At 48.3% G+C, this 26,894-nt stretch overlaps 1 protein-coding gene across 1 annotated transcript in view; it reads right to left on the bottom strand.

Annotated features, from left to right (window-relative positions):
• AOAH (acyloxyacyl hydrolase) overlaps positions 1-26,894 on the bottom strand; it is a 124,467-nt gene that overhangs the window by 19,111 nt on the left and 78,462 nt on the right. The window contains exons 12-15 of the mRNA XM_066354183.1: positions 24,576-24,667; positions 10,755-10,837; positions 4,393-4,429; positions 3,566-3,640 (exon numbers count right to left, since the gene is read on the bottom strand). Of these exons, the coding sequence (XP_066210280.1) occupies positions 3,566-3,640; positions 4,393-4,429; positions 10,755-10,837; positions 24,576-24,667 (287 nt within the window). The remainder of the gene's footprint in view (positions 1-3,565; positions 3,641-4,392; positions 4,430-10,754; positions 10,838-24,575; positions 24,668-26,894) is intronic.

Genomic DNA, 26,894 nt, shown 5'->3' with positions numbered 1-26,894 from the left:
ACGGCCTCCGTGGAAGACGTTTCCTGAAGCCCGAGACACAGCACGGGCGAGGGCTCCACCTCGCTCACGGCCAGCACTGGCGTTTTCGGAACACCCAGGGAACAGAACCAGGCCTCTTCTTCACGCCAGACCATTGCAGTCACATCGCTCCCCTCCCGTCCAGCCCCCTCCCAGAGGCGTCCTGACCCACTCAGACTGCCCACATCACCCCAGGCATGGAGATCCTGGGGCCCCCACCAGCGGGGGTGGCCTGGAACCTGCTGGCTGGTTGGGACACTTCTGACTGTTCCCTCGGCCACTATGCCCGGTCTGAGAAGGCCGGGGGAGAGAATTCCTCTGGGCACAGGTCTGTTCATCCCCTTCGCTGCTGGTTTTCCACCATCTGACTGGGCAGCACGGGCGGTTTCCGGGCCGTCCAGCCTCCTTGGCTGCACCTTGTTGGACTTTCTCTTCCTGCAGGGCTGATGAGCTCGCTGCCCGGGGCGACCTCTGAACCCCTGTCATTGCAGAAAACAGTGCCTGGGGGCTGGGGCACGCAGACAACCTGTGTGTGTGTGTGTGTGTGTGTGGGGTCCTGGCTCTCTCTATTAGGTAAAAATACATAAAATGTATCATTTCTAGGTCCCAATAAATAAACGGAACCCTGCGGATTTATGGGTCGTGCACTAGATGCCTTTCTAGTTCTATCCCATTTCCAGCAATTACAAGTTCTTCTCCGCGTGGCATGTTGGGATGTTGGGGAGTCGCTGTCACACCCTTTATGATTTGAGGGTCTTCCTACCACCCCCATCTCTCATTGCTGGCCCTGCTACCCCGGCACCTGCTGCTGCAGCTCACTCACACTCGCTCTGCTTCCAGAAACTTCTCTCCCTCCCTGTCACTCACATTCTAGGGCTCTCCTGGGCCGTGATCAGAATAGCCCGAGGAAGCTGGGTTAGCTTAGGCCAAATGGAGTTACCACGAGAAACGTAGGTTTCCTGAATTCCACATTACGTTTTTGTTGCTTTTTTCTTTCTTGCATTCCAGACACTCAAAGCTACTATCTTCCAGTCATGACCTTCACTCACTTCACAAGTGTTTCCTGAGTAACTGCATGGGCTCAGGGGCTGAGAGAGGAGCATGTAATTGCATTACATCCGTTGAAGAGCAAGCTTGCGTCATCGCCAAAACAGGAGAGGAAGAGAAGCCGAGCAAGTGTCCCCACACTCCTGCCAGGACGGACTTCTCGGGCACCGGGCTGCCGGCGTGCACGCGGCATGACATCCCTTCGCCCGTTTGGGGTTATCCACTCCACCTTGACACGCCGGCAGATGGGGAGGTGTAGACGCCATCTGTCTTTATTTTTCTAACCCTGCCAAAGGACGTGGCAGAGTGGGCACCGCGGGGACATCTCACACTGCCAGCTCTGTTCTCTCTCCCAAATGCTCGCTGCTCCTCTGCTCAGATTCCAGCGCGGGTGGGAGGCGGGGGTGGGGGTTGGGGGTGGGGGGAAGGAGGGAGGAAGAGGCTGGCGCCCGTCTCTGGCGGATGGCTGCCTGCCCGCCTGCCCCTTGGCTCTTTGGGAAAGGACTCAGGCCTGGCTGGGTGAGGAGCTTCTGCTGGAAAAGGGCAGTTTTCAGGGAGCTGGGCTCCTGAAGTCCACGTCGCTTTCCGCAGGAGTCCTTCACTCAGTGGGACGAATGTGCTCCCTGTCCCCTCCAGGGGGACGTGGATCGGAGGCTGGCGGGGCGCTGGCTGCTCTGACCGTGGGGCTGTTCTGCTGTGTGATGGGGCTGGAGACTGAGGCTCACTGCTTCTCCTTCCAGAGCGGCCGAGGTCGTGGGCTGCGGACTCCCCGCCGGGGTACCCACGGCCCGGCGCCTCACACTGCCGGGGTACCCACGGCCCGGCGCCTCACAGCCGAGGTCGTGGGCTGCGGCCTCCCCGCCGGGGTACCCACGGCCCGGCGCCTCACACCCGCTCAGTCCCTGCTTTTCAAAGTGAACGCATGGAGGAGAGCAGATCGGGCCAAGGTCGTGGGCTGCGGCCTCCCCGCCCGGGGTACCCACGGTCCGGCGCCTCACACTGCCGGGGTACCCACGGCCTGGCGCCTCACAGCCGAGGTCGTGGGCTGCGGCCTCCCCGCCGGGGTACCCACAGCCCGGCGCCTCACACCTGCTCAGTCCCTGCTTTTCAAAGTGAACGCATGGAGGAGAGCAGATCGGGCCAGTGCGGCCTCTAGAAAAGACCACAGAATTTCACCAGAGCACCTGGTTTGGCGATCAGCGTGGCTGCTCTGTGCTCCACTGCAGGAGAGGCAAGTTGCTTCGCCTTGCAGAACCTCAGTCTGTTCCTCTGCAGAATGGGGGCGATCATACTTGCCTCTTAGGGCACAGTGGGGGCAGGAGTGTGAGATGACATGTCGAGTGGTGTGGCTCTGGGCTCCTGGCGGCTTTGGGGGCTGTTTGCTGTCTAGCGGGGAGTCCCGGGTGGTTTGGAGTCACAGCGGCTGGGACCTGGGTCCCCGGCGTGTGGCCTCGGCAGACTCGGGGTCCTGGGGAGAGCGGCAAACCAGCCTAGGAGGTGCCCAGGCAAGCCTGGCACACAAGCATCTCCGGATCACAGCGTGGTGTCTCCTGCTCTGCGTTCACTCCATTGGTCAGATCCACACCTGCTTCACCGCGAGAGCGCTGGGCTCTCGTGGGGGCGTCCCCGCGGGCAGGCGCACCTGAACAACGTGAGCTGTGCACGCAGGAAAGCAAAGGCGGGGCGGCGAGCGGGAAGTCCTGCTCCCAGCACCGCGTAGGGTGGAGTCGGCTCTGTCACTCAGTCAGTGACCTGGGCAAGTCACGCCCCCTCCTCCTTGGCTTTGCTTTTCTGTTTCCTAAGATGGGGGTGGGGGGTGGGTGGCAACCGAGGAGTTGTTCTAGATGTGATGTCACCCCTTTTTTTTCTCTCTCTCTTTTTGGCCATGATCGCAAGACAGATGGCTTCCACACATGCAGCATATTCTTAGGGGTACACACAGATTTTTGAGAAATCTTCCAAAATGTGGTGGAGGAATGAAGGCATTCAACATTTTGAAATCACTACTGGTATCAGCAGGGCAGCAAAGCTCCCTTCTCCTGTGGGCCGCGGGCCGTGAAGTGTGTGTGTGGCTTCTTCTCAGAGTCTCCAAGTGTCCAGTGTCTCTATCATATTGGTGTGTATGTGGAAAGGGGGGGGGGGGGAGGAAGCTGCGCTTAGGGGGTCGCTGTGCATCTGCCTTAATTTATTTTAAAAAGTCATGGTTCTCAACCTTGGGTGCTTGGCTCGTAGAAGCCTATTTCTTGTGATACATGCCAGAACCGATCGTGACACACCCCTTTGTTGTGAATCAGAGCAAAGACTGAATGGATCCCACGTGTGCAGGAAGGGTCAGCTTTGCCAGTTGGCTCTGCGGGTTTCACACGTGCCTGGGACGGGTGAAGACCCAGAAATTCAACTCAACAGCAGGCAGGCTACGGTCAGGGAGTGGAATGGAGTAGAGACAAGGGGGACACCCACAGTCAAAGGACTTTCAAAACCTTCTTTCTTAACAACTCACCCGTTGCAGACATCATTTCCGATCATGGCGTAGATGACGATGGCTGGGTGGTCTGACAGTGGGTTCCTAGACAAACTGAGAAGCCACGGATGGAATCTGAATAACATCAAATACTTGGAAAGCTAGCTTTTGTGACTCTTTACGTGACCACCCTCTGGGTGACCTTTTGCTATTTTTCTTTCATTCTAGTATCACCCTTCCCGTCTCTCCCTTTCTCCTCTAAAATCTTTCACCTGCTTCCTCTTAGGGAAAGACCACACGAATGTACAGAATTAAAGAGTGGAGCGACGTTTCCCGCAAGGGGACGTGCTATGCCATCTTCTTAGCGTCTTTTACAGTCTCTGTTGGGAACAAACACGGGGGAGCTCCCCGGGTTACTTACGTCCGGATTCAGGAGACATCCTGACAGTTGGGGGCCTGCCGTCAACTTTGAAAAGTCAAGGGTTTCCCAAGGTTTCCATTTTGGGCACCCAGGGCCTTGCTTCTGAATTTTAAGCCCAAAACAAACACAAAACTATAAGACTAGTTCTTCATTCTTAAACAGGAATAGGAATAATAATCCTTTTCTGTCCTTTTCAGACACTTGGGCCAGATCTAAGTGTGCTCCACTTTGCATGCATGTTGATGACTCCTTCTTTAAGGAGATATGCAAATGAACACTTCCAGTGCTCACTGGCCCAGGACGGGACATTCTCCCAGTCTTTGCAGCGTGACCGACAAGCTCCTGGTTCCCGGTGCAAGCGATTAGGGGGTAAAGGCAGGATTTTCATTCATTTTTCCAAAAAACTCAATTTAAAAACAAGTTTGTATAGCCCTCTTCCACTTACCTTTCTATAAATTTCTTCAGGTTTCGGGAAGATGCACCTGAATGGTTAAAATTAAGGAAGTAAATTCGAGTTAGTGAGTTCAGTTCCACACTGGGCGTACGGGGCGGCCGAGGGACGGAAACCCGGGAGAAGCCCCAGCGTGCAGTCGGCGATCCCTACGCCATCGCGCTGACGGGAACAGCTCTGCCCGCCGCGCTCCTTCGGGTTTGGTGTTTACTCGGCCTTGTGTTAACATGGCCCCAAATTCTTTGGATTATTTGCAGGTCTCAAGACCTTTCCTTGCTAGTAGGTGTAAGGAAAACTGCCCTCAAGAGTAAGGAATGAGGCCCTGGCCGGTTGGCTCAGCGGTAGAGCGCCGGCCTGGCGTGCGGGGGACCCGGGTTCGATTCCCGGCCAGGGCACACAGGAGAAGCGCCCATTTGCTTCTCCACCCCCCCTCCTTCCTCTCTGTCTCTCTCTTCCCCTCCCGCAGCCAAGGCTCCATTGGAGCAAAGATGGCCCGGGCGCTGGGGATGGCTCCTTGGCCTCTGCCCCAGGCGCTAGAGTGGCTCTGGTCGCGGCAGAGCGACGCCCCGGAGGGGCAGAGCATCGCCCCCCTGGTGGGCAGAGCACGCCCCTAGTGGGCGTGCCGGGTGGATCCCGGTCGGACGCATGCGGGAGTCTGTTTGACTGTCTCTCCCCGTTTCCAGCTTCAGAAAAATACAAAAAAAAAAAAAAAAAAAAAAAAGAAAGTAAGGAATGAGCTGAGGGATGAGAGGGACAGTAGAAAGGGTGCTTTGAGAGACACCCATCTCCCCAGGGAACCCCAGGAAAGGCCCTCCTGGCATTCCCGCCCACCCCTGGGGCGCCCCCTGCTGGCTGGCCGGTGCAAGGTTCAGATTGCGAGATTGATAAACTTCAACTCCTGTAAGGACACCTCTAGCCACCCTCCCCCGTCCCCATTGCCACCTGTAATGTCTCTCTTAGATGAAAACCATTGTTATTGAGTACTCCTTGAACTGTAGACCCTCCGTGAAGCACTTTATATTCTTAATTCGTTTAGGCCTCAGCACAACTGTGTGAGTCGGGCACATTAATAGCCCCATTTTATAGATGAGAAAACAGGCTCACTGAAGTGACTGTTGAGTAGCCCAAAGCCTCACAATTCAAACCCCGTCCCTTCTGCCTGCATGCTCCCTGCGTGACATTGCTTCTCTAGGCTGGGAGTCTAGAAAGAGTGAACCCAAATAGGTTTTTCTGTTGTCCTTGGAGGCTAGTGTGAAGTAATAGTGAGTAATCCTCAGGTGGGAGGGACAAAGGAGATCGTTCTGTAACTTCCAGGGATGGAAGGTTAGGGGCCAGGTGCAATGTATGACAGAGCCAGCAGGTGTCCTTACAGACCCACGTGGGGAAAAGGGCAGTGCACAGCCCATACACTTGATCATTTTCACCAGTTTTAAAAGCAGGCGGGTCAGTGGCAGTAAGTACATTACATGGGTGCACAACCATCACCACTGTCTGTCCCCAGGACTGGCCCACCATCCCCCCCCCCCCCCGAAGCCCTGTACCCAGTAGAGAACAGCTCCCTTCCACCTCTCCTCCAGCCTCTGGTGACGGCATCCTACTTCCTGTCTCATAGGTTACCTGTGCCAGGTCCCTCGCATAGTGGAATCACACGGCACTTGTCTTTCGTGCCTGGCTTCGTTCACTTAGCACAGTGTGTTCCAGTTTCATTTCTTCGGAGCATCTGTGTCCTTCCTTTGAATAGCAGCCCACTGAATGGATGTGCCACATTCTGTTTGACCATCCATTCATCCACTGATGGGCATTGGACATGCTGCCATGACCCTACTTTCCATTGTTGTTGTTGTTGTTGTTGCTGACCTGTGAAGCTGCTGGACCACAGAGTAATGCTGTGTTTAATCTTCCTGAGGACCCGACACAGTGCTTTCACTCCCGTTGTGCAGCGAGGCCGGGTCGTACGGAATGCGCACACAAACGTACACGTTGAGAGCAGTCAGTTCCTGTCAGCACGCCTGTGTCCACCCCCTGGGTGAGCACCTACCATGTGCCGACACACAGTAGGGAGTGAACAGACGGGTGGGACTCGCCTCTGTCCCTGAGCAGTAGGTTCCACGGAATAGACTCTGGGACCCACAGGCCTTCCTGTCACGGACATGTGCCTTTGAGATTTATTTCTTCAAATCCACTGGTTTCTTCAAAAAAGTGACTTATATCTAAAAAGTGACTGATTTTTAAAAATGCTGAGTAAATAGGGGGACAGGTGGTTCGTGGAGTTAGTAATGATGACTGTGGACACTGGGGGGGGGGACAGTGACTTTTCAACCTTCCTGCAGCCCCATGAAGGTCAGGGAGGCACTGTTATCATCTCCACTCTGCAAAGTGGGCCCCATCTGGGTTTTCTGATGAATTCCACAATGTCAGATGATGTAGTTTACGAACTGGTTTTATCAGAGAAGGGCAAGCTGGCGAGGCTGAATTTGTCCCCTGAACCACTCGATCCCTCTGAATTTGGGGGCAGCCTCGCCACCTTCAAGATGCAGTGAAGACGGCCCATGGAGCTGACTTGTTGTCTAGGCAACCCAGAATGAGATCCCGGGGTCACCTTTGGAGACGGTGCTCAGCGAACCATGATCTCCGGTTTATAGATGCAGAACCGGGCTGGAGAAATTGAACAATTTGTCCAAGTCACACACCAATCCCAGGGCTTAAACACAAAACCAGTCTGCTATTTATATTTCAAGGAAAGGAGAAGATGTTATGAATCAACAGGAGGGGAAGACGTCTTGCCTCTGGTCTCTGGGCCTCACTTTGCTATTCTATGCTCTTTCCTCTTTAACCACACCAGCTGCCCCCCACCCGGAGGCTTTGGCGAGCTGGAAGCTGTAAGAACCCCCTGCTTTGCTGATTGTAAAGAGTGAGCGGGAGGCTTGCTGTATCTGAACCCCTGCCAGAGAATTGGTACCCACATTAAAGATGGTTCTGACATTTTACATTCTAAGATGGTTTTTGTGGCAGTGGCTCCTGGTGGAGCTATCTCTGGGCGTGTTTGAGAGCTTGGACCTAAATGTCAGGACAAAAACAAGATCTGTTTCTTTCATTCTGATGATACAATTTTAAAGCAATGCTTGACTATCCCATTCAACTCTTTCTTCCCTTTTTCCTCTTTTTCGTTGGTTCTGAAAAATAAGTGTAGCCATAAATATGCAGGCTCTAGAAAAGCTGACTTTTCCTGTAGCTAATAAAAACCTGGGAGAGCACTTGACATCGCTTGGTGTGGGAAGTCAGGTTACATGCTGTATGATGTAAAAAAAAATAATAATCGGTGGTGAGGAGAAGCCACAGAAACTAGGAAGAAGGCGGGAGAATAAAACCAGAACATTAAATAATGTAACTAGGAGGAACAACAACGATAAAAAATGTCCTCTTAGAATTAGATCCTTATGAAAATAGGCAAGCAGCACCTCTGGTAAGTTATACTAGACAAAGTCTACATTCTCTGTTCTTCTAAAGGTTGTGAATTTAGAGAAAGAAAGGACATAATGTCCCCTGATTGCCTGGCCTCTTCAGCAGACAGTCTGATGGAAGCCCCGGGTTTCGGTCATATGCTGACGTGCGTGTGTGCATGTGATCAGGCTCTTCACCCCTCCCCTATCCCCTTCTCCATCCCCACAATCTGAGCTTTAAGAGAAAGCCGTAGACGGCACCCCCCCAAAGGAGAAAGGTCTACTACAGATAGTGCCGAGGGCCCTTTGGAGTGTCTGACTTGGCCTTTTGGATTTAACGAAAGATCGTTGCGTTTGTTGTGGGTAGGAAGTGATGCTGAGTTGCCATGTCCGGGTCTGGTGGAGAGGGACACGCTGGTGTCATGGGTACACACAGCCTGCGTTTCCGGCCGGACGCCATTGCTCACTCTTTGCCCCGACCCACTACCTTCAGCTCTGGGACCTAGGGCAGGCCCTTTGCTCTTCCTACACTTGCTTTCTTTTTAGGGTTTTATTTTTTTCCTGGTTATTTCTACATAAAAACAAAATCTTTGGGAAACAAAAAAGTTAAAAAAAAAAAAGCAATCATTCGTAATTTATCAAGTGTAATGATTTTGGTGGATTTCCTACCCATCTTATATACAGCTGTTTTTCTCTTTTATTTTTTTAAAAAATATAGTAGAAATTAAATACTCTATCCAATTTTATATCTTGATTTTCCTTTTGGAAGTGATTTGTTTTTCTAAACAAAAATATGCGAATTTTAACCATCATTTTGTGGGGCTGCATAATATCCCACACAGCTGTTTTGTTCTTTGTTTTTGGTTTGGTTTTTTTTTTTTTTTTTTACAGTCTACATTGACAGGGAGCTTTTGACAGCATTGGGGCTATTGAAATATCTCATTACAGAATAAGAAAAAATGCAACAAGGGGCCGAGAGTCATTCTGTGTCTCTGATGATTCACAGCCGGGTTTGATGGTCACTTTTCAATGGACTGGCTGCTGGTTGTGTTCATAGGCAGAGAGGGGAGGCCCATCTCTTCCTGTTAGACTGCTATCTCCAATCACAGCCCAGCGACTGTTATCTTGGCTGGTGGTGTCCGAGTGGAATGGGACAAACTGGGTATGAATTCCAGCTTTTGTAACTTACTGTCCCTGTGTTCTGGGACAAGGTTCTTGGTCCCTCTGTGCCTCTGTTTTCTCAATGGTAACTGTGTGGCGATCACTATAATTTCTCAATTCTGAGAAATATATTTGAACACATTTATATAATATCGGGTTGAGTGCTGCAATCAATGTGCACACTGCAATTTTTCCTCCCCGACACTCCCCAGAGCTATTACAATCAGTGGTGTCCTCAGACTGAAGAACTATAATAATCCGTGCCTTGCCCTGTGTTGAGAGGATTAGCTAAGATATTTTACACAGAGTGTTCTTAGCACTTGGTAGGAGAACGATAAATACCAGCTATTATTTTATTAGCAAAACCACAATGGGGTTCTTAGAATAGAATAATTTATTCGGGACAGAGTGTATATTATTAGATATTACTTATGGGTCAGGTATTGAGTTAAAAGTTGTACTGCTTGGAAAATCTCTTAGCACTGCTGTTTATTCGAGATGACCCAGGATGGCACATAGGTTTAGCTTTATGTGTCAAGTCCAATCTGTCGATGATGATGGTCAGACGTGCTGTGTTGTGAGAGTTGCTGAGGCAGGATCTGGGTGTAGCCAACATGGGTGCCAAGGTTGATTAGTAACATCCTCCCCAGGCACTAATTGTCGGCTATCTCTGCATCATGGTGTCACCAGACATTCCTTGGCAATTCATTAGGCACTAGTCAGGCTATGGTTTGTCAATGACTGAATCTGGGGTCCAAGATGCAAAGGTGAGAACCACCCAGGTGAGCAAGCCCAGAAGACACAGATGTCCTAGGAAACAGGGGGTCCCGATGGAGACCTGCATGTCTCCCCATCACCTTAAAAATTCATTTCTTTTTTTTTTTTTTTTTAATCTTTTTTTTTTTTTTTTTTTTTTATTTTTCTGAAGTTGGAAACGGGGAGAGACAGTCAGACAGACTCCCGCATGCGCCCGACCGGGATCCACCCGGCACGCCCACCAGGGGCGACGCTCTGCCCACCAGGGGGCGGTGCTCTGCCCCTCCGGGGCGTCGCCCTGCTGCGACCAGAGCCACTCTAGCGCCTGGGGCAGAGGCCAAGGAGCCATCCCCAGAGCCCGGGCCATCCTTGCTCCAATGGAGCCTTGGCTGCGGGAGGGGAAGAGAGAGACAGAGAGGAAGGAGGGGGTGGGGGGGGAGAAGCAAATGGGCGCTTCTCCTGTGTGCCCTGGCTGGGAATCGAACCCAGGTCCCCCGCATACCAGGCCGACGCTCTACTGCTGAGCCAACCAGCCAGGGCCAAAAATACATTTCTTAATGGCTTTGGTGATTTCAGCCATGAACACTGAGTTGTTTTCCTTAAAACTCCCACCCCAGTTGAAACGGTGGGAGACTTTGCACTAGAGGGGAGGGCGGAGTCTTTGCGATGACCTTGGTTTGGCTTAGTCCTCGTTCCGCCAATGCTCACTCAGATCTTGCCTCCTGAGCCTTGAATGCCCTGCACCTTGGCCGTTCTAGAAAAAGTTCTTTGCAGCTGGGTGACGGCCGCCCTCTTTTGTCTGTGTCTTGACTGCCCCTTGTTCTTGTTCTCGTGTGCTGAGGGGAACAGGCTCTAAGCCCAGGGCCCCTCTATCAGAAGGGGAGACTGTTCATTCTGTCCTGTGGTCTCTGTTATCTAATTCTCGGTGTGTGTGGTACTTATGAAATAAAATCAGTCATTCAAGGCACATAGGTGAAGGCTTAAGTGGAAGGCACGTACCGTTTTTTGAGAGATTCTGGTAGTCCCGGTGATTGCAGCGGTTTCTTTGCCGTAAATGAAGGTAAATAGACTTTTCTTTAATTCTGAAACAAATATATATGCATATACTTAATGTTGGAACATTCACAGGATGAAGTTCAAACAAACATGGCTTTATCATGATTTTTTAAAATGTGGTTAAAATAAACTCAAGAAATCAAATCTCTGCAGAAGCCTTCTAAACTGTCACTATGTAAGTTGTTATATGAAGCAGTCCTATAAAATGATTGCATGAATGTGGTAAGATCAAATTTTTCCTTTTTTTTTAATCTTGTTTCATTTTTTTAAAATTTTATTTATTCATTTTTAGAGAGGAGAGAGAGAGAGGGAGAGACAGAGAGAGAGAGAGAGAGAGAGAGAGAGAGAGGAGAGAGAGACAGAGAAAGAGAAGGGGGAGGAGCAGGAAGCATCAACTCCCATATGTGCCTTGACCAGGCAAACCCAGGGTTTCGAACCGGCGACCTCAGCATTTCAAGGTTGATGCTTTATCCACTGCGCCACCACAGGTCAGGCAAATTTTTCCTTTTTATAAAGACCTCCAGAGTCATCTCTTTGTAATTCTTTTATCAAAAGCTGTGTAGGTCTCCTGAACAATTGGCCATCTTTACTGTCCCTGTATTTTTAATACGGCCTCATTCTCTTTCTTTTCCCAGTTGCTCTGAAGCTGTGGCAGACACTGTTGTCCTTCAGGTCCATGTCTCCCCTTTGTCCATTTCAATAAAAGCTTTAGTAGGATGTGTATCTACCCGGAATGAGGACCGCTTTCCCAGACTCCCTTGCAGCTGGGAGTGGCCTCTTCACTAAGTTCTGAGCAATGAGATGGAAGTAAAATTATTCAGCAGAAGTTGCTGAGAATGTTTCTTAGGACACAACTGGCAAGTTTCTTTGCTCTTTCTTTGTACTGTTTATCCATTCTGCTGACTGGAATAGGAATGCTGCCATTTCAGACTGTGGGGATAAGTTGTGTGCTGGGAAGGCAAGGACTAGAAAGACACTAGATCCCTGAGAACCAGTGAGAGATACCCGTCAACTTTGTCTCTTACAGCCCTGATAACCCCAGGTAAGAAGTCTGACTACCCTACTGAGACGGCATGTAAAAAGGCCATATAATGGAAGGAACTAAGATGTCCTTTCATAGGTGAATAGATAAATAAACTGTGGTACATCCAAACAATGGACTACTATTCAGCAGTGAAAGGATAGGATCTATTAAGCCATGAAAAGACACGGAAGACCCTTAAGTGCATATTGCGAAGTGCTAGAAGCCAATTGGCTACATACCAAGAAGTGCTAGAAGCCAATTGGCAAAGGCTACATACCACACGATTCCAACGATATGGCCTCCTGGAAAAGGTAAAACCGTGGAAACAGTAGAAGATCACTGGTTTCCAGGGAGCTGGGGAGAGGGAGCAGGAGGAATTCATAGGTGGAGCCCAAGGTTTTTAGGGCAGTGAAACTAATAGCAGGATACTGCCCTGGGGGAATAGGCATCATTATGCATTTGTCAAAGCCCACAGAATATTCAACAAAAGGAGTAAGCCCTAGTGTAAATGATGGGCATTAGTGAAGAGTCCTCACGATAATGGTTCTTCATTGACAAGAAAGGTACTGCCACCAGTGCAAGATGTTCCCATAGAGGAAATTGAGGAGGAGATGAGGGACTAGAGGGAACTCTCTCTACTTTCTGCTCAGTTTTTCTGGAAACCTAAAACTGCTAAAAAAAAAAAAAAATGATCAAGTCTATTAAAAAAAGTCTCTACTCAGAAAGGAAAGAGGCCCCAGCTGTGCCCAGCCTTCTCGTTGCCCCTTCCCAGGCGCCAGCGACGTGAGGGAAGCCCCTTGGACCCTCTAGCCCAGCCACCGGGTGAACGCCATTCAGTAACCATGGTCAGCATCACGTGGAGAGAAAGAGCCGCCAGCCAAGCGCTGGCTGCATTCCTGACCCCCGCATTGGGAGGTGAAATCAAGATGGTGCTTGCTAGAAGCCACTAAAGTGTGAAGTACTTTGTGTATAATAATAGATAACCAGAACATAGAGTTACAGAATTCTAGGCAAAAAAATAAAAATAAAAAAAAATCAATTTTCCTCCGGAGCCAGAAGGAATTGATCCGTTGGCCCCTGGCCTCCCGGTGCTGTTGTCTGAGCTGTTCTGTTCCTTGGGCCTTTGAGAATGGGGAGAAGCATCTCGTTCCAAGTGTTCTGAAATGTCACGATGACAGGCTGGGAGCGGCTCTCTTTTCGTTCTGGGTGTCGGACTTCTGATGGACCCTTTTAACCTGGACATTCATATCATTCAGTTCTGAGAGATGTTCTTCAGTGACTTCATTGCTGTTTTCTTCCTTTCTTTTTTTTTTTTCTTAGAACGCCTGTTATTTGGATAGTGAGTCACCTAGACTCGCCTCTCATTTTCCTCGGTTTTCTGTCCCATGTTCCATATCTTTGTCTTGCTCTGTTTTCTGGATGACACTCTCAACTTTATCTTTCAACTTTTCCATGGAACTCATCTGATCTCGCAAGTATAATTTCCAAGTGATCTTTTTTGTTCTTTGGATATAATTTTAATTTTAGTGTCATGTTCTTGTTGTATCATGAAATAGCTTCTCCTATCTCTCTGAAAATATTAATTTTACTTATATTTATAAGTAGAATGTTAATTAGAGGGTTTTTTTTTATTTCCCCTTAGTAAACAAAGTCATAGTCTGTTTTCTTGAAGTTGTTTTTTTTTTTTCTCTCTCTTTTTTTTATATATATATATTGTCTTTCACATTCAAGTTTTCCTTCTGATATCTATGATCTTGGGTTGTTTCTTGGCTTATATTTAAGAGTAGAAACTGGTTGAAAACTCAAAAGCTGATTGGAAAGTGAGCCCCTGGGTGTGATTCGCTACTCTAGTCCTCACCATCGGCTGGCTGGGCCTTTCTCAGGGATTCCCCCACTTTCTGTGTCTTTTGGGGGGCTTTCCTCTCAGGGTGTGCCCATTCCTCAGGAAAAGATCGCTCTGTCTCCAGCCGGGTTCCCAGCACTCTGGGCTGGAGGGATGGGTCCTCTGCGTTTAGTGTGCTTGTGTTTTAGTGGGGTGCTCCTCTCCCCGCTTACATCTGCTGACTCCCAGTCCAGAGCCCTTCACTCCCGCCTCTCCAGGGAACAGACCTCTTGTCTCGCACACGAGTAAGCGAGGGGTGCCGCTCACTGTGGAGAGCTGGGAAGAGGTCCGAGGATCTAAAGGCTTCTTCAGCCCACACTTCCGCATCTAGCTTCGCCTGCATTTCTGGGGCTACCACGCATCGTCAATTCCCAAGTCTTGTGGAGGTCCTGCCGTGCAGAGCGGGCTGCTTCTGGCTCCCCCTCCTGGCAGCTCAGGACGCACCGCTCCTGAGTCTAGGAAGCCGGTCACCACCGGTCCTTCTGCTTTCTGGATTCCAGCATATTGTGGCTGTCGGCTCTTCCTGCTCCTTCATCCCTGTGGACAAACTCATCTTCTGTCATTGTAGTGGGCTTTCTCCAGAGGGAGAAGAAAGCGCTTTGTTCAATCTGCTATCTTACCCAGAAGTCTGAACTGACTACTTCATATACTGCATTGTTTATGTCCTTGGCCTTAACAATTTTATTCCATTTTGAAAAAAGAAGGTGGGAAATGGATATTAGATTTGAGTTCAATACTAAAATAATGTCACGGTCAATAAAGAGGGGTTACTTTCCTTTGGGAAAGGGATGGTTACCAACATTTACACGTATTTCTGATCATTCTACAAACAAAATTTATGTACTGAAACCCTGTTTTGTTTCTGACCTGCTCATGGAGAGTAACGACTGTGGCTATTAACATTATGGATACAGTTAGTTACCCCTTTTTACTGCAAGAATATAGAAATCTTCACCCATAAGCGAATAGCTTTCATGCATGTTTCTGACCAGAAAGAACATCAAAATTTTTGGGATTCATGTTTTATACAAAGACACTAGAAAATATTTCATGTAATCGAAGATACTGTTTTCTTTCATCCCCACCTCAAATACATAATCTCTCCTGTAAATTCTGGGAATTACATTTGTCAAAGAGTACTCAGGTGTCCCGAGAGAACAGAGGGAGCGAGACAACATTTTAAGAAGCTTATAACACAATATTTTGAGATGCCTACAGGTTGAGAAGATGGCTTCATATGAAGTTATCGGCATAGGCAGGGGTCTCAAACTCGCGGCCCGCCGAACAATTTTGTGTGGCCCGCAGACTAATCCACAATTTTGTGCAGCCCGCAGACTAATCCACGAACTGCGGGCCGCACAAAATTGTTCGGCGGGCTGCATGCGGCCCATGGGCCGCGAGTTTGAGACCCCTGGCATAGAGGGTCCGCTGAATTTGAATTAACAAGATAGACTGAGGGCGGGGAGCACAGGAAGGTCAGCTGCGATGGCCATTCTGGGTTTGAATGGCCTTTCCTCTTGCTCCTTGTCCTTAGCAGGACTCAGGTTTCCCAGCGTGATTTCTTTGTTTCTTCCTTTTTTCCTTTGTTGTGCATCAAAACCCAGTCCCATGGGCCAGGCGATGAGGTGATGGCTACAGTCCTGTCGTCGGAGGGGTTCAGGGAGGAGGACTGAAAGTCCTCGTCCTCACACCTCTCCCAACGCCCAAGGTGCTGGCGGCGTCAGCGGAGGGAGTGGCAGGGTCATCACATCAAATGTCCAGGTTTATCAGCTCCGTTGACGGTGGGGCCCAGGAAGGTACAGCATTTCGTGTGAGGACACGCTGGTCAGATTTTGCTTTCCACAACAAAATTCAAAATAGGTAAGTGTCAGACAGAATGTCTACTAGTAGCTTTTCCCAACCTGGACTCAGGTAACGCAAAAGATCACTTTCTCGGATAGAATTCTAACCCCACCTTCCCCTTTCCGTTTCACATATGACCGAAGGTAAAACAAAATAAAAATAAAAAAAAGAAAAGAAGAAATTCAAGAATGAGCCTCTAAAAGAATGCAAACGAATTAAAGAGGTTGATTTAGAACGGAAAGAATGATCTCCTCCTATGGTGACTCAACGCAGAACCCACTTCAAGGCCACCAAGCAGCTTCCCAGAAGGCTTAGCGTGTCGGAGGTTTGAGGATGAGTCACGGGTGATGTTGTTCAAGCAACAGTGATGTATCACGTCCTGGTGAATTTTCTGAGGTGATTTCTGACTCTTTCTAGAAGCACAGCTAGTTTGGGTATACATTTTGAGGTCCTAGGAAGTTGACTCTCAGGGAATCAGTCACAAAACTGACAGGGTCCGGGAAGGCAAGCCGCAGGGTCAGTGAGGGCCAGAGGGTAATATTTGCTGCGAAGGGTTAGGGCAGGGAAGTGGATTAGGATGAAAGCGGATAACACAGAGACGAGACAGGCTTTCTCCGGGGACCTCGACTGGGAAGTTGTCAGAAAAGGAGTCGGGAGTTCACTTTCTGATGTGGATGGAGGTCAGGCCAGCATGGGGCCTGGGGAATGGATTAAAGAATTTAAGAAATTCCTTCTTGTCAGTCAACACTAGCCACATCCCAGAGCCCTGTGTAACCTCTAGTTCACTGCATTACAAAGCAACCGAGACTCCAGCTTCAGAGAGAGATAAATATGCAGAATGTGATTTGCGGTGTGTTCATAGAAACTGGTAATGAGCTAATTATGCCGGGGTGCGTGCAGGGGGGAGGACAGAGGATGACTGCAGTGGAGATCCTGGGAGTTCAGACATGAAAAGGCGAGCCAGGCAGCAGGCACGATAGATACTGAGTCTGGAGCAGAGTAAATGGTATGAGGAAAGAGACTTCCTGGGCATTGTGTTCAATAATTCATGAAGGACGATGCTCAGGCACGGCTTCTTACCTGTTAAGTTAACCCCCCACTACGATTTCTTCCTCGGACCTTCTCTGAGCTCGGAGCAGTTCTAACTCTGTCCAGACTGGCTCTTCCCAGCCTCAGGATTGATTTGACGCCCCCCTGTACCGGGGTAAACATTAAACTGAGGTAGAAACAGGGACTTAAGGCGGTGGATGCTTGTAAATCTGAAAAGCTCATTGGTGACATAGATGGTGTTGATGATCTAAACAGCACCTCTCAGAGGATGCTACGAAACACCAGTTTCCAGATATGCATCTTTATCATAGAACACACACATACACACACACACACACACACGCAGATTCTGCATGATCAGTTCCATGATCAAATAAGCTTGGGGAATATTGCATGTTATCCCTTGGAGAGATACAAAGGTGGCTTATTAAAGGTGCTGGTGAGTCTTACATGGAATGAACTTGGTTTCCTTTATTTAAACTAGTGCTTAAAAAAAAAACACTTGGCCCTGGCCTGTTGGCTCAGTGGTAGAGCGTCGGCCTGGTGTGCGGGGGACCGGGTTCGATTCCCAGCTAGGGCACATAGGAGAAGCGCCCATTTGCTTCTCCACCCCCCCCCCCTCCTTCCTCTCTGTCTCTCTCTTCCCCTCCTGCAGCCAAGGCTCCATTGGAGCAAAGATGGCCCGGGCGCTGGGGATGGCTCCTTGGCCTCTGCCCCAGGCGCTGGAGTGGCTCTGGTCGTGGCAGAGCGACACCCCGGAGGGGCAGAGCATTGCCTCCTGGTGGGCAGAGCGTCACCCCTGGTGGGTGTGCCGGGTGGATCCCGGTCGGGCGCATGCGGGAGTCTGTCTGACTGTCTCTCCCCATTTCTAGCTTCAGAAAAATACATATATATATATATATATATATATATATATATATATGTTTAATACTCTTTAAATATGGCGGGACTGATACTGCACAGTTTTTGAAGAGTATGGCTGACTTATTGCTGTGACCCGTGTTTGAGCATTGAGATTTGAGATGGCCTGAGATAGGTTCAGTTGGTGACAAGAATTCTACTAGGGGAATTTGGACTTTTTTCAGTTTACATCGATCAATCTAGACTGCAAAATTATATCATTCTGGCCAAAACGACTGCCTCGATCCTTTTCCTTTAAATATATTTTCTCCAGTGTGTTGACCACGCGGTTGCTTTACTATTTTAACGAATTTGGCCGATTTCTTGTAGAACGTCTATGGCAGGGCACACTGGACGGTCAAGACCAGGGGTTGAAGATTCCGCAGACTGAGTTTTACACGCAGCACGCCAGGCCGCGGGCGGTCCCATTCAGGCCGTTGATCCACCTCTTCCCTGGTCCCTGGCGTTTTCCCTGAAATGTTTATCCCTGCAAATCCGATTTGATTTAGGCAATCTGGGAAAATGCAAGGGGAGGAAGTTCGCAGATGGTAAAGCACTCTACGAGTGTAAAGTGACATCCCTCTGAATTCCGCGAGTGATTCTGTATCTCGCACCCACCGCACTGTGGGGGCACCACACAGCCTGCCGGCTAGGGCTGAGGGGCGGGTCCAGCGTTGGAGATGTTCAGAGTGGGGGAGGGGAGGGCAGGTGCGGTGGGGAGACAATGAGCCAGCACTTATGACAAGTGAGGTGACCCTGACATTGAAGAAGCCCAGCAGGAGCACCGGACAGAATCACGCAGGCAGGTGAGGGTTAGTGTGAGGAGGCTGTCCAAAGGACCTGACCCCCGAGTGACCCGCACTGAAGTCAGGGGTGACGGTGAACGCCTAAGATGCTCAAACTCACTAGTAATCAGGACGTTACCTGTTTAGAATAGCAATAAAATGCTGTTAGACTGGACAAGACCAAGAAGGCGGACAATTTCCAGGATTGACAAGGGCGTGGGGGAACAAGTATATCCCCACACACTATTTGTGAGAGGCGAAATTGTCACAGCCCTTTTGGAGGGGTTATTTTATGGAAAATTACAAACAGATTATGTTCCGACCCAGCAGATGTTGTTCTAAAGAAACCCTCACAAATAGTCATAAAGAGCACTGTGGAATGCTCACTGCGGCACTCCTGGGCACGGTGAGGATTTGGGACTAAGCGGACCGTCCATCAGCGGGAGGTTAAAATAGCCGTCGTGTGAATTACCACGTGGAACTGCACCGGCAGGGGAAGTTCCTGGGGAAGGATTCTTAGGGCAGAACTCTGATTTATAGCGTGTTTATGCAAAGCATGATATCATTTATGGCAAAACCCCAACAAAGCATTTGTTTCTTGATGTGCAGATACGTGCACGTGATCGTGCAGAAATGGTCTGGATGAAATCACACTAAATTAATAACAGAGCTCCCTTCTGGGAAAAGGGGTGAAATCGGGGGAGGCTTCCGGCTTTTCCCTTCACGTACAAGTGCTTTTTCTTTTTTAAATGAAAATATACTCACAATTTGAGTAAACCAATTAAAAACATATAAAAATAAGTGACGTCAAGGGGGGGGAGGTCACTGCAGGTGGAGAGATTTGTCAGAATATGTGAGAAGAGTCCTGTTGCTCAGAGCCAGGGTCCCCAGAGGGTCCTCCGGCCCCAGGGCAGGGACGCCGCCTGCCTGCGACCCTTCCCCTCTCGCCTGCTCTGGAGCCTTGCTCCTCCCTGCACCCCACCAGCTCCCCCTCCTCTGGATCTTCTTACCACTCGGCTTGCTGTAGAGCCCCTCATCTAGAGATGTCTCCCTGATCTTCTATTCCCCACCAGCTAGGACCCCGTTTCCCTTCTCCCTCGAACAGTAAAACTTCTGCCAAGAGCCGTTGACGCTCAGCCACAGCGACTCCGTCACCTTCTGAACCCGTTCTTCCCCAGCGGGCTTCCATCTCCCCCTCCCCCCCTCCCCACCAACCTGTCTCCGGCCAGAAGGTCCCATGACCTCCGTTCTGCACTCCCCGGGGGGCCGAGCGCAGTTCTGGTCCTCCAGCTCCGCCTCCACCCAGAGCAGCATTCAGCTCCCAGTCCTGTCTCCTTGGAAACACGTTCTTCCCGTGACCTCGGGACCCCGCATCCTCTCAGGTTTCTTTCTACCGCGAAGGCTGTCCTCTCTGACTTCTCTCTCCAACCCGCTCCACGTGGGCGTCGCGCCCTCGTCCTCAGCCACATTTCTCCTTCTCACTCACTCCGTGGAACAGTTTTCAATAATTTTTTTTTTTTTGCTTTCAGGACTACTTTACACTCTTGAAATCATTGAGAAACCCAGGGAGCTTTTGATTACGTGAGTTATAACAGTATTTATATATTAGAAATTAAAACTTAGGAATTGGAAAGAACATTTCATTTTAATTCACTTAAAATAACAATGCCCATTCCATGTTAATGTAAATACTTTTTTTCCTGTAAAAAAATATATGTTCCCACCCTATAGACCCAATTAGCGAGAAGATGAAGATTTTTTTTTTACTGTTTTTAAATTCTCCAATGTTTATCTCAATAACAGAAGACATGGGGTTCCCATATCCCCTTCTGCATTCAGTCTGTTGTGATTGTTTTTTTTATTCATATCCTTTTCATGTAACTTTGGATAAACGTCTTTGTTCCACACGGAAACTTGACAAATGGTAGCTTCTTAAAGACGGATTAGCTGTACTGTGGAATCTGAAATTGCATCAGTCAACTTTTTGCACCTGGTTACAGGAGAAGGGGTTGGTCTGCCTTGTATGTCGAGTGGATCTTTTGACTCATGCATGATGTTATATTTTACACTCCGGTCCTGGAGAAAATACTGGCTCGCTCAGTTATGCAGATTTGCCAAATGTTCGTACATTTTATGACACAAAATCAAAGCACCGCGTTTGTGGCTGGCATCACACACAGCTCGTTAGGAAAGTCTTTGAGTATTAGGAGGCTGTCAGGGTCGTAGCAGAACACGCACGTTTTCCAGAACTCAAGATTTTCTTTGAAAGCTCAAATTTTTTATGATTAGTAACCAACAGTGTTATTTGTTTTCCTTGAAGTGACAAGTACATTTTATTCATTTTGGATAAAATATCTGCTACATAGCCAAGCCTGAGCAACCATCGTTTGTTTTCCAGTCTTTTTCAATAAAAATGGTATTCCGTGAGAAACTGATGAATCCCACTCCCAATTCAACCACACCAGTGCTTTACCGTCGTGTTCGGTTATGCGGCAAACGTGCTTCATGCATGCGTACTTCCCAGCTCCTCAGACGAAATTACTAAAAGTTCGTGTGCTTACTTTAATACAATTAACGATCCTCCACCCCCTGCTTTATAGGCAACATTTGAAACGGAATACTCTCCCCTCCCCCTTTATTAAATCCGGAGTGTGTGCCCGTGAAGTCCAGAGTGACTCCTGATACAGTTTGGGGCTACTGCTTTGACCCACCCCCAGATGTCAGAATTTCACCCACCATTGCTTTTGTACCATCGGTGCAGATGGCTACACTGTCCAAAAGGCAAATACTGTCTTAGTATCGTTGTAAAAGTTGTTTTTACCGTGAGGACCCCTCAGAGACCCCTCCTGCCAGGCGTCCGGGGACCACAATCGGAGAGTCACTTATGTAAGACCATATCCTCTCCCATTAGCCTCACTCAACTTCAAAAGGCCAACTTTCCGGCTAATTATTTGTTTTGCCAAGTATAATTATAAGATGGCTAATCAATGGTAATTTGATCACATATAATTTTTGAATAATGGATTTAATAAGGTTATTAAACCCATTAGTGTTTAGTACTTACATGCCTTTTTTTTTTTTTTTTTTTTAAACATGAAATTAGGTTAGCAAATCTTAGCTGCAAATCCCTCCTGTTCAATTTTCTGTGTTTAATGCCTCAAGTGACTCTGGTTCGCAGTTATACACTGCTTTTCAAAATTGTTCTCTCATATAATGTCTACTGGGTCAGAGAGACTAGATAACCTTTCACTGTCCGGTTCTAGGGCACCTCTCATCAAAGATGCTAAGTGTCCTTGAACAGCACGGCTGTGCCACTTGTAACAATGGCTTTGTTTATTTCCTTCTAAGCGTTTGCTATGTTTCTGGTCCAACGTGGCAAATTTAATCCAGAGGCAGAGGGAGCACAGTGTACTCTAGACAATTCCATCTAGTTCACACCCACCTCCGGGGACTCCCTGATCTCATTCTAATCTCTCTCCAGCTGGAGATGGTATCTTTGGGAATTGCTTTTGTTGTTTTGGCTTTCATAACTTCTTATGGGTAACATCAACTTCTTTATTTCTTTTCTCTCTCTTTCTTTCTTTAAAAAAAAAAAAATCTCGCCCTGGCAGGTTGGCTCAATGGTAGAGCGTCGGCCTGGCGTGCAGAAGTCCCGGGTTTGATTCCCGGCCAGGGCACACAGGAGAAGCGCCCATTTGCTTCTCCACCCCTCCCCCTCTCCTTCCTCTCTGTCTCTCTCTTCCCCTCCCACAGCCAAGGCTCCATTGGAGCAAAGATGGCCCGGGCGCTGGGGATGGCTCCTTGGCCTCTGCCCCAGGCGCTAGAGTGGCTCTGGTTGCAACAGAGCGACGCCCCGGAGGGGCAGAGCATCGCCCCTGGTGGGCGTGCCGGGTGGATCCCGGTCGGGCGCATGTGGGAGTCTGTCTGACTGTCTCTCCCTGTTTCCAGCTTCAGAAAAATACAAAAAAAAAAAAAGAAAAAAAAATCTCTATTGTCCCTCCCATCCCCCTCTGTTCCCCAGCTCTAAAAAAAACCCGTCCATTGTTTAGACCTAGCCTGCAGAAGTCTACTGCCCGGACCGACTCCTGGCTCTGGTGTTAGAAGAAGAGGATTTGGACAAGCACAGATGCTCAGGTTAGATGTGGTTGGGTCCAGGTGGTTATTTTTGTTAAGGATTTGGAGCCTCCCTCCCTGTTTGGAGGAAATAGTACACGGAGAGTACAGTAACAGAGCAGTACTGTAATTAACAGCTGGCCAAATGCCCAGTGTCACATAATGCAGGGCTCACTAGGAATGAGCTCAACTTTTAGAGCACAGTAACCTTGACCTTAAAGAAACATGTTCCCTAGAATGTTCTTAGCTCCCACCCATACAATTAGCCATGTCTTGTGTCAAGGGACAGCTAGTTAAGGGGTGGAGAAAAGCATATTTTCTGGGGAGAAGCAAAGACATCTCTCCCCAATAATTTCCTCCAGTTCTTCTTAATCAAGCAGCATGCTGAAGTAGGATGCAGACTTGAACATCACGTTGTCCTATAACAGCCAGACTTGAACACAGGAGAGGACTTCAGTGATCTCCAAGTGCAACTCAACTTCATCATGTAGGTGAGGTCCAGGGATGCTGAGTGTCCCCTCTAAGACCACACAGAACCAGAACCAGAACCCTGCACCTGTAAACACAGTTTACCTCCTAATCCATCACACTGACTCTTAGGGGATTGTAGATGTTACTGTTAAATGAGAAGTCCTTCCTTCCTGAAGTTTGGGTATTGTTTCTTATCTTTCTACTGGACCTGGGGTTTCTTTAACTTAAATAGGATTTTCCTGTTGCGTCCATTGCTTTGGAAAGTGAACTCAACATGTAATACTATACTTAATCTTAAAAAATATTGTTTTCTTCCCACTAACAATTTTCTTTCCTAATGTTAGGCTTCTCGCTCCCAAGATACCGACGCCATATAGGTTGTTTTTTTTTTTTTGTTTTTATGTTTTGGACCAACTCAATTCCTTTCTGAATCACAATGGAAAAAAACAAAACAAAATATATGGTTTTAAATGTTATTGCTTTTTGAATTTTCTGAAACCAGAGAGTCAAGAGAACAGACTTTGTTAATGAGTTGAAGGATGTAAAGATTCATAAAGCTAAGAGGCTCTGTTTATCTTCTAACGCACGCCCGTCATGTCTGTTGTGCTACATTCATCCCACAGAGGAGATATTACATTCTGGGGAGCGATGAGTCTAGTAGAGGAAGGAAAGGAGAGCAACTATTTCCTCTTCCAAACTTCATCCTTTTGCTTTCAAAGGTACACTTTCCAAAGAGCGTTGTTAATACCCAAAAGCAGGCGGTCGATGTTACAGAACAGGAAGCACTTCCTAGAGCGCCAGTTGACTGGAGAGATCCGGGCCTTCTGTCCCATGTGGATCAGCAGCTGGACTCACAGAGACGCCTGGTGAGAACCCTGTGTGAGCCGCTCACGCCCCTCACGGATGCCGCTTCTGAGGAGGTCAGTACTCCCGTTCCCCCCGCTTCCACCAGAAGAGAACCGACATTCTGTGCTAATCTCTCTCTAATATTTTTTTTTTACAAGTTTTGTAACTCTTTCTTCTATTAAGAAGGAGACTGGGCTAGCATAGGTCACCTGCAGGTCAAATTGGCAGGAGAGTGTGAGACAGTTTGACAGGAACTATTGTCGTGAGGGGCACACTGACCGGTGACACTCAGCGAGGCTCACGCTGCTATGTTGCTGCCCAGTGGGGAATCCACTGCAACTCAGGTGGCGGGCAGAGACTTTTCTGTCACCAGGAGCTGAGTACATTCTTCCCCGTTCTTCTGAGTGGCAGAGAACACAAGCCCGTACACAGAAGCAGGAGGCAAGAGAGAGAACAGGACAGACAGCGGGGCTCCCCCACCCCCACTCAGACAGAAGAGCCCCGGCAGCCTTGCCTATTAACTTTGTAACTATTCATTCCTGAGGGTAAATAATCCTGTAAAGTTCTTATTTCCTGAATTGGAGAAACTCAGTGATGTGTTGGAGCATTTTCCGTCAGAGGTCAACTCTGGAGCCCCGGGCGGCAGGAACACCCCCTTCTTGCCTGCACTGACAAAGTACAGCCTGCATTATGTCCCGCTAGGCCCGTGGTGGGTCTGTTGTATGCCACTCATGTTCCAGAAGCAGTTCTTAGTAACTCACATCTCAGCATCCTGCGAGCTAGCCGCCTATTCTGTTCCAGTCTCGCATACATACGCCGAAACGGCGGAGGGTTTGTAAACGCACACGTACCCGCTGGTGGAGTTCAGGAATCCGGTAGCGCCAGAGAGTTGGGGCCAGTTGAGCTCATCCGTCAGTGCTGTTGGTAAATTGAAGAAAGATTTCTAAAGAAAAAAGAAAGTGGTGATTATCAACAGGGTCTCTTATTTTCTACAGGTAGTAAGATGATTCGTTGCCTCGTCACTGCTCTCGTCTGTCTCTCTCTCTCTCTCTCTTTCTTAAACTCTCTCGTTAAGGGACTTCGACATTTAAAGCGCGTGCCTCTTAACTTGAACCGTCATCAGCAAACACAGAGATCAGCACCCCTTGTGAACCGGCCCCGATCAGCGTCTGTGAAGGGTGCGGACGGACAGACGCCCGACAGCTCATTCTCGTCCCTCCCTCGAAAGGGGTGTTTCAGTAGACGGGTGAACTTCCCACTCTTCTAAATTTTCTAAAAATTAAATAATTTTTAGTATAAGTATGTCCCATAAAAATTTTGGGACATACTGATACTTAAAAAAAACTTTATTCTTTGTATATCTGAAATTCAAAATTAACTGGGTGCCCTGTAGTTTACCTGGGAATCCTAGTTTGGATAAAATCTCTGAAAGCCAACGCTCCCTTTTTGCCTCAGCTGACGGACGGGAAACCTCAGTGCACTTTACCTTAGATGTCGAATGTCATCTCCATGTGCCCCCGGGAGACTTTTATTACAGCAATTTATATTGCTATCGGGTAATTATAATGATAACTTTAAACATTTTTAAAAAAATATTTGATTTATTGATTTTTAGAGAGAGGGGAGAGAGAAACAGAGAGAGAGAGAGAGAGAAGGGGGAGGAGCAGGAAGCATCAACTCCCACATGTGCCTTGACCAGGCAAGCCCAGGGTTTCGAACCAGCAACCTCAGTGTTCCAGGTCGATGCTTTATCCTACTGCACCACCACAGGTCAGGTCTATAATGATAACTTTAATATAATACTATTTAAAAATACTATTGGGTAATTTGAACTATTACAATATTTCATTATATAATTATATTAATATTACTATGTAACATCACATTCTAATTTATATTGTGAATTACTATCATGTTTGAATTTTTACAATGTACCACTCTGTTATCAGAAAAAACAATCAAGATACATTTTTCAATCATATACTTTACAAAGTGACCCTTCCCCCATATTCAACTGTAATTAAAAAATAAAACTGAAAAAAGATACATGTTAAGTAGCTAATGAGACAGAAGTGTGGCTTTTCCTTCCTCAACAGCCTCCAGATGCACTTTCTCTTCTGGAGACAGGGTGAGGGCCCTCCTGGGAGAGAGGAAGCGAGCAGGAAGTGGGGCCACGTGTCGTGAGAAAAACTGCGTTCAATGATATGATTGCTTTGATGTGATTTGCCTTTAGATATTATCTTCAATTTATTTTCAATTTAGAAATAACATAAAAGAAGGACTTGAGGTCTTTCTGTTTGTCTGAAGGGGAGGTGGGTTTTCAATACTGAGGATTGCAGGGACCTGCGATTCCAGGGACCAGAACTGTAACATCACCCCACGGCCAGTGGCACCCACCACTTTCTGCTCAAAACTCCGCCATTACTGTGACTCAACTCCTCTCTGTTTTGGCTTCTATTTCTCCTGCCACTATAATCAAATGTTTTCTCTCTCTCTCTCTCTCTCTCTCTTTTTCTTATCTCCCCACCCCTCCCAAGGCTTTTTCTGTTTGTGTGTTTACTGTATGTAGGATTTGAGAATATTCAGCTCTGCAACAGATGTCACGAAAAACAAACAGAATGGCTGGAGCTCCTCAGACGTTCTGAGCTGAGATAGTGAGTAAACAGGTAGGTGGCTTGGGAGAGGCAGGAAGAATTTATGGGCCGCGTCAAGCAAGTTAGCAACCTGTACCATGTGTTGAAAGTTTAAAGAACAGTACGACGCTCCCCCACACCTTTTTCTCAGCCGTGTTGATGAGCCGGGATTCGGCTCCGGGAAAGTGGGCGTGGAGGTAGGCTTTCACAGGAAGGAGGTAGATGAGCGCGGTGCCGGCAGACGGAGCTGTGTCTGATACCCTCCGAGAGCCTGGAATAATAATAATGCAGGCAGTGCTGGTTCTGGCGTGAGCCCGCCCGCCAAGCAGGGGAAAGACTTTGGACTTTGCTCTTCGCTTTAGGAATCAGGAGATCTGATTGTTATATTTGGCTCCACAAGCACAGCAAAGCTCCATGTTCAGATATGACACATGAGAAGTGGGTTCCCTTCTCCGTCCAGCCCCCACCCTCAGGAGGCGGAAGAGGAGATGCTGAGGGTGCCATAGGATAGGTGAGGACAGGGTCGGCGGCCCTGTC

This window comes from Saccopteryx leptura, chromosome 12, assembly GCF_036850995.1.
Source record: "Saccopteryx leptura isolate mSacLep1 chromosome 12, mSacLep1_pri_phased_curated, whole genome shotgun sequence".
In the NCBI taxonomy this organism is placed as follows: Eukaryota; Metazoa; Chordata; class Mammalia; order Chiroptera; family Emballonuridae; genus Saccopteryx; species Saccopteryx leptura.
Note: the sequence above shows the minus strand (reverse complement) of the source record. Positions and strands in the feature narration are given on the sequence as shown.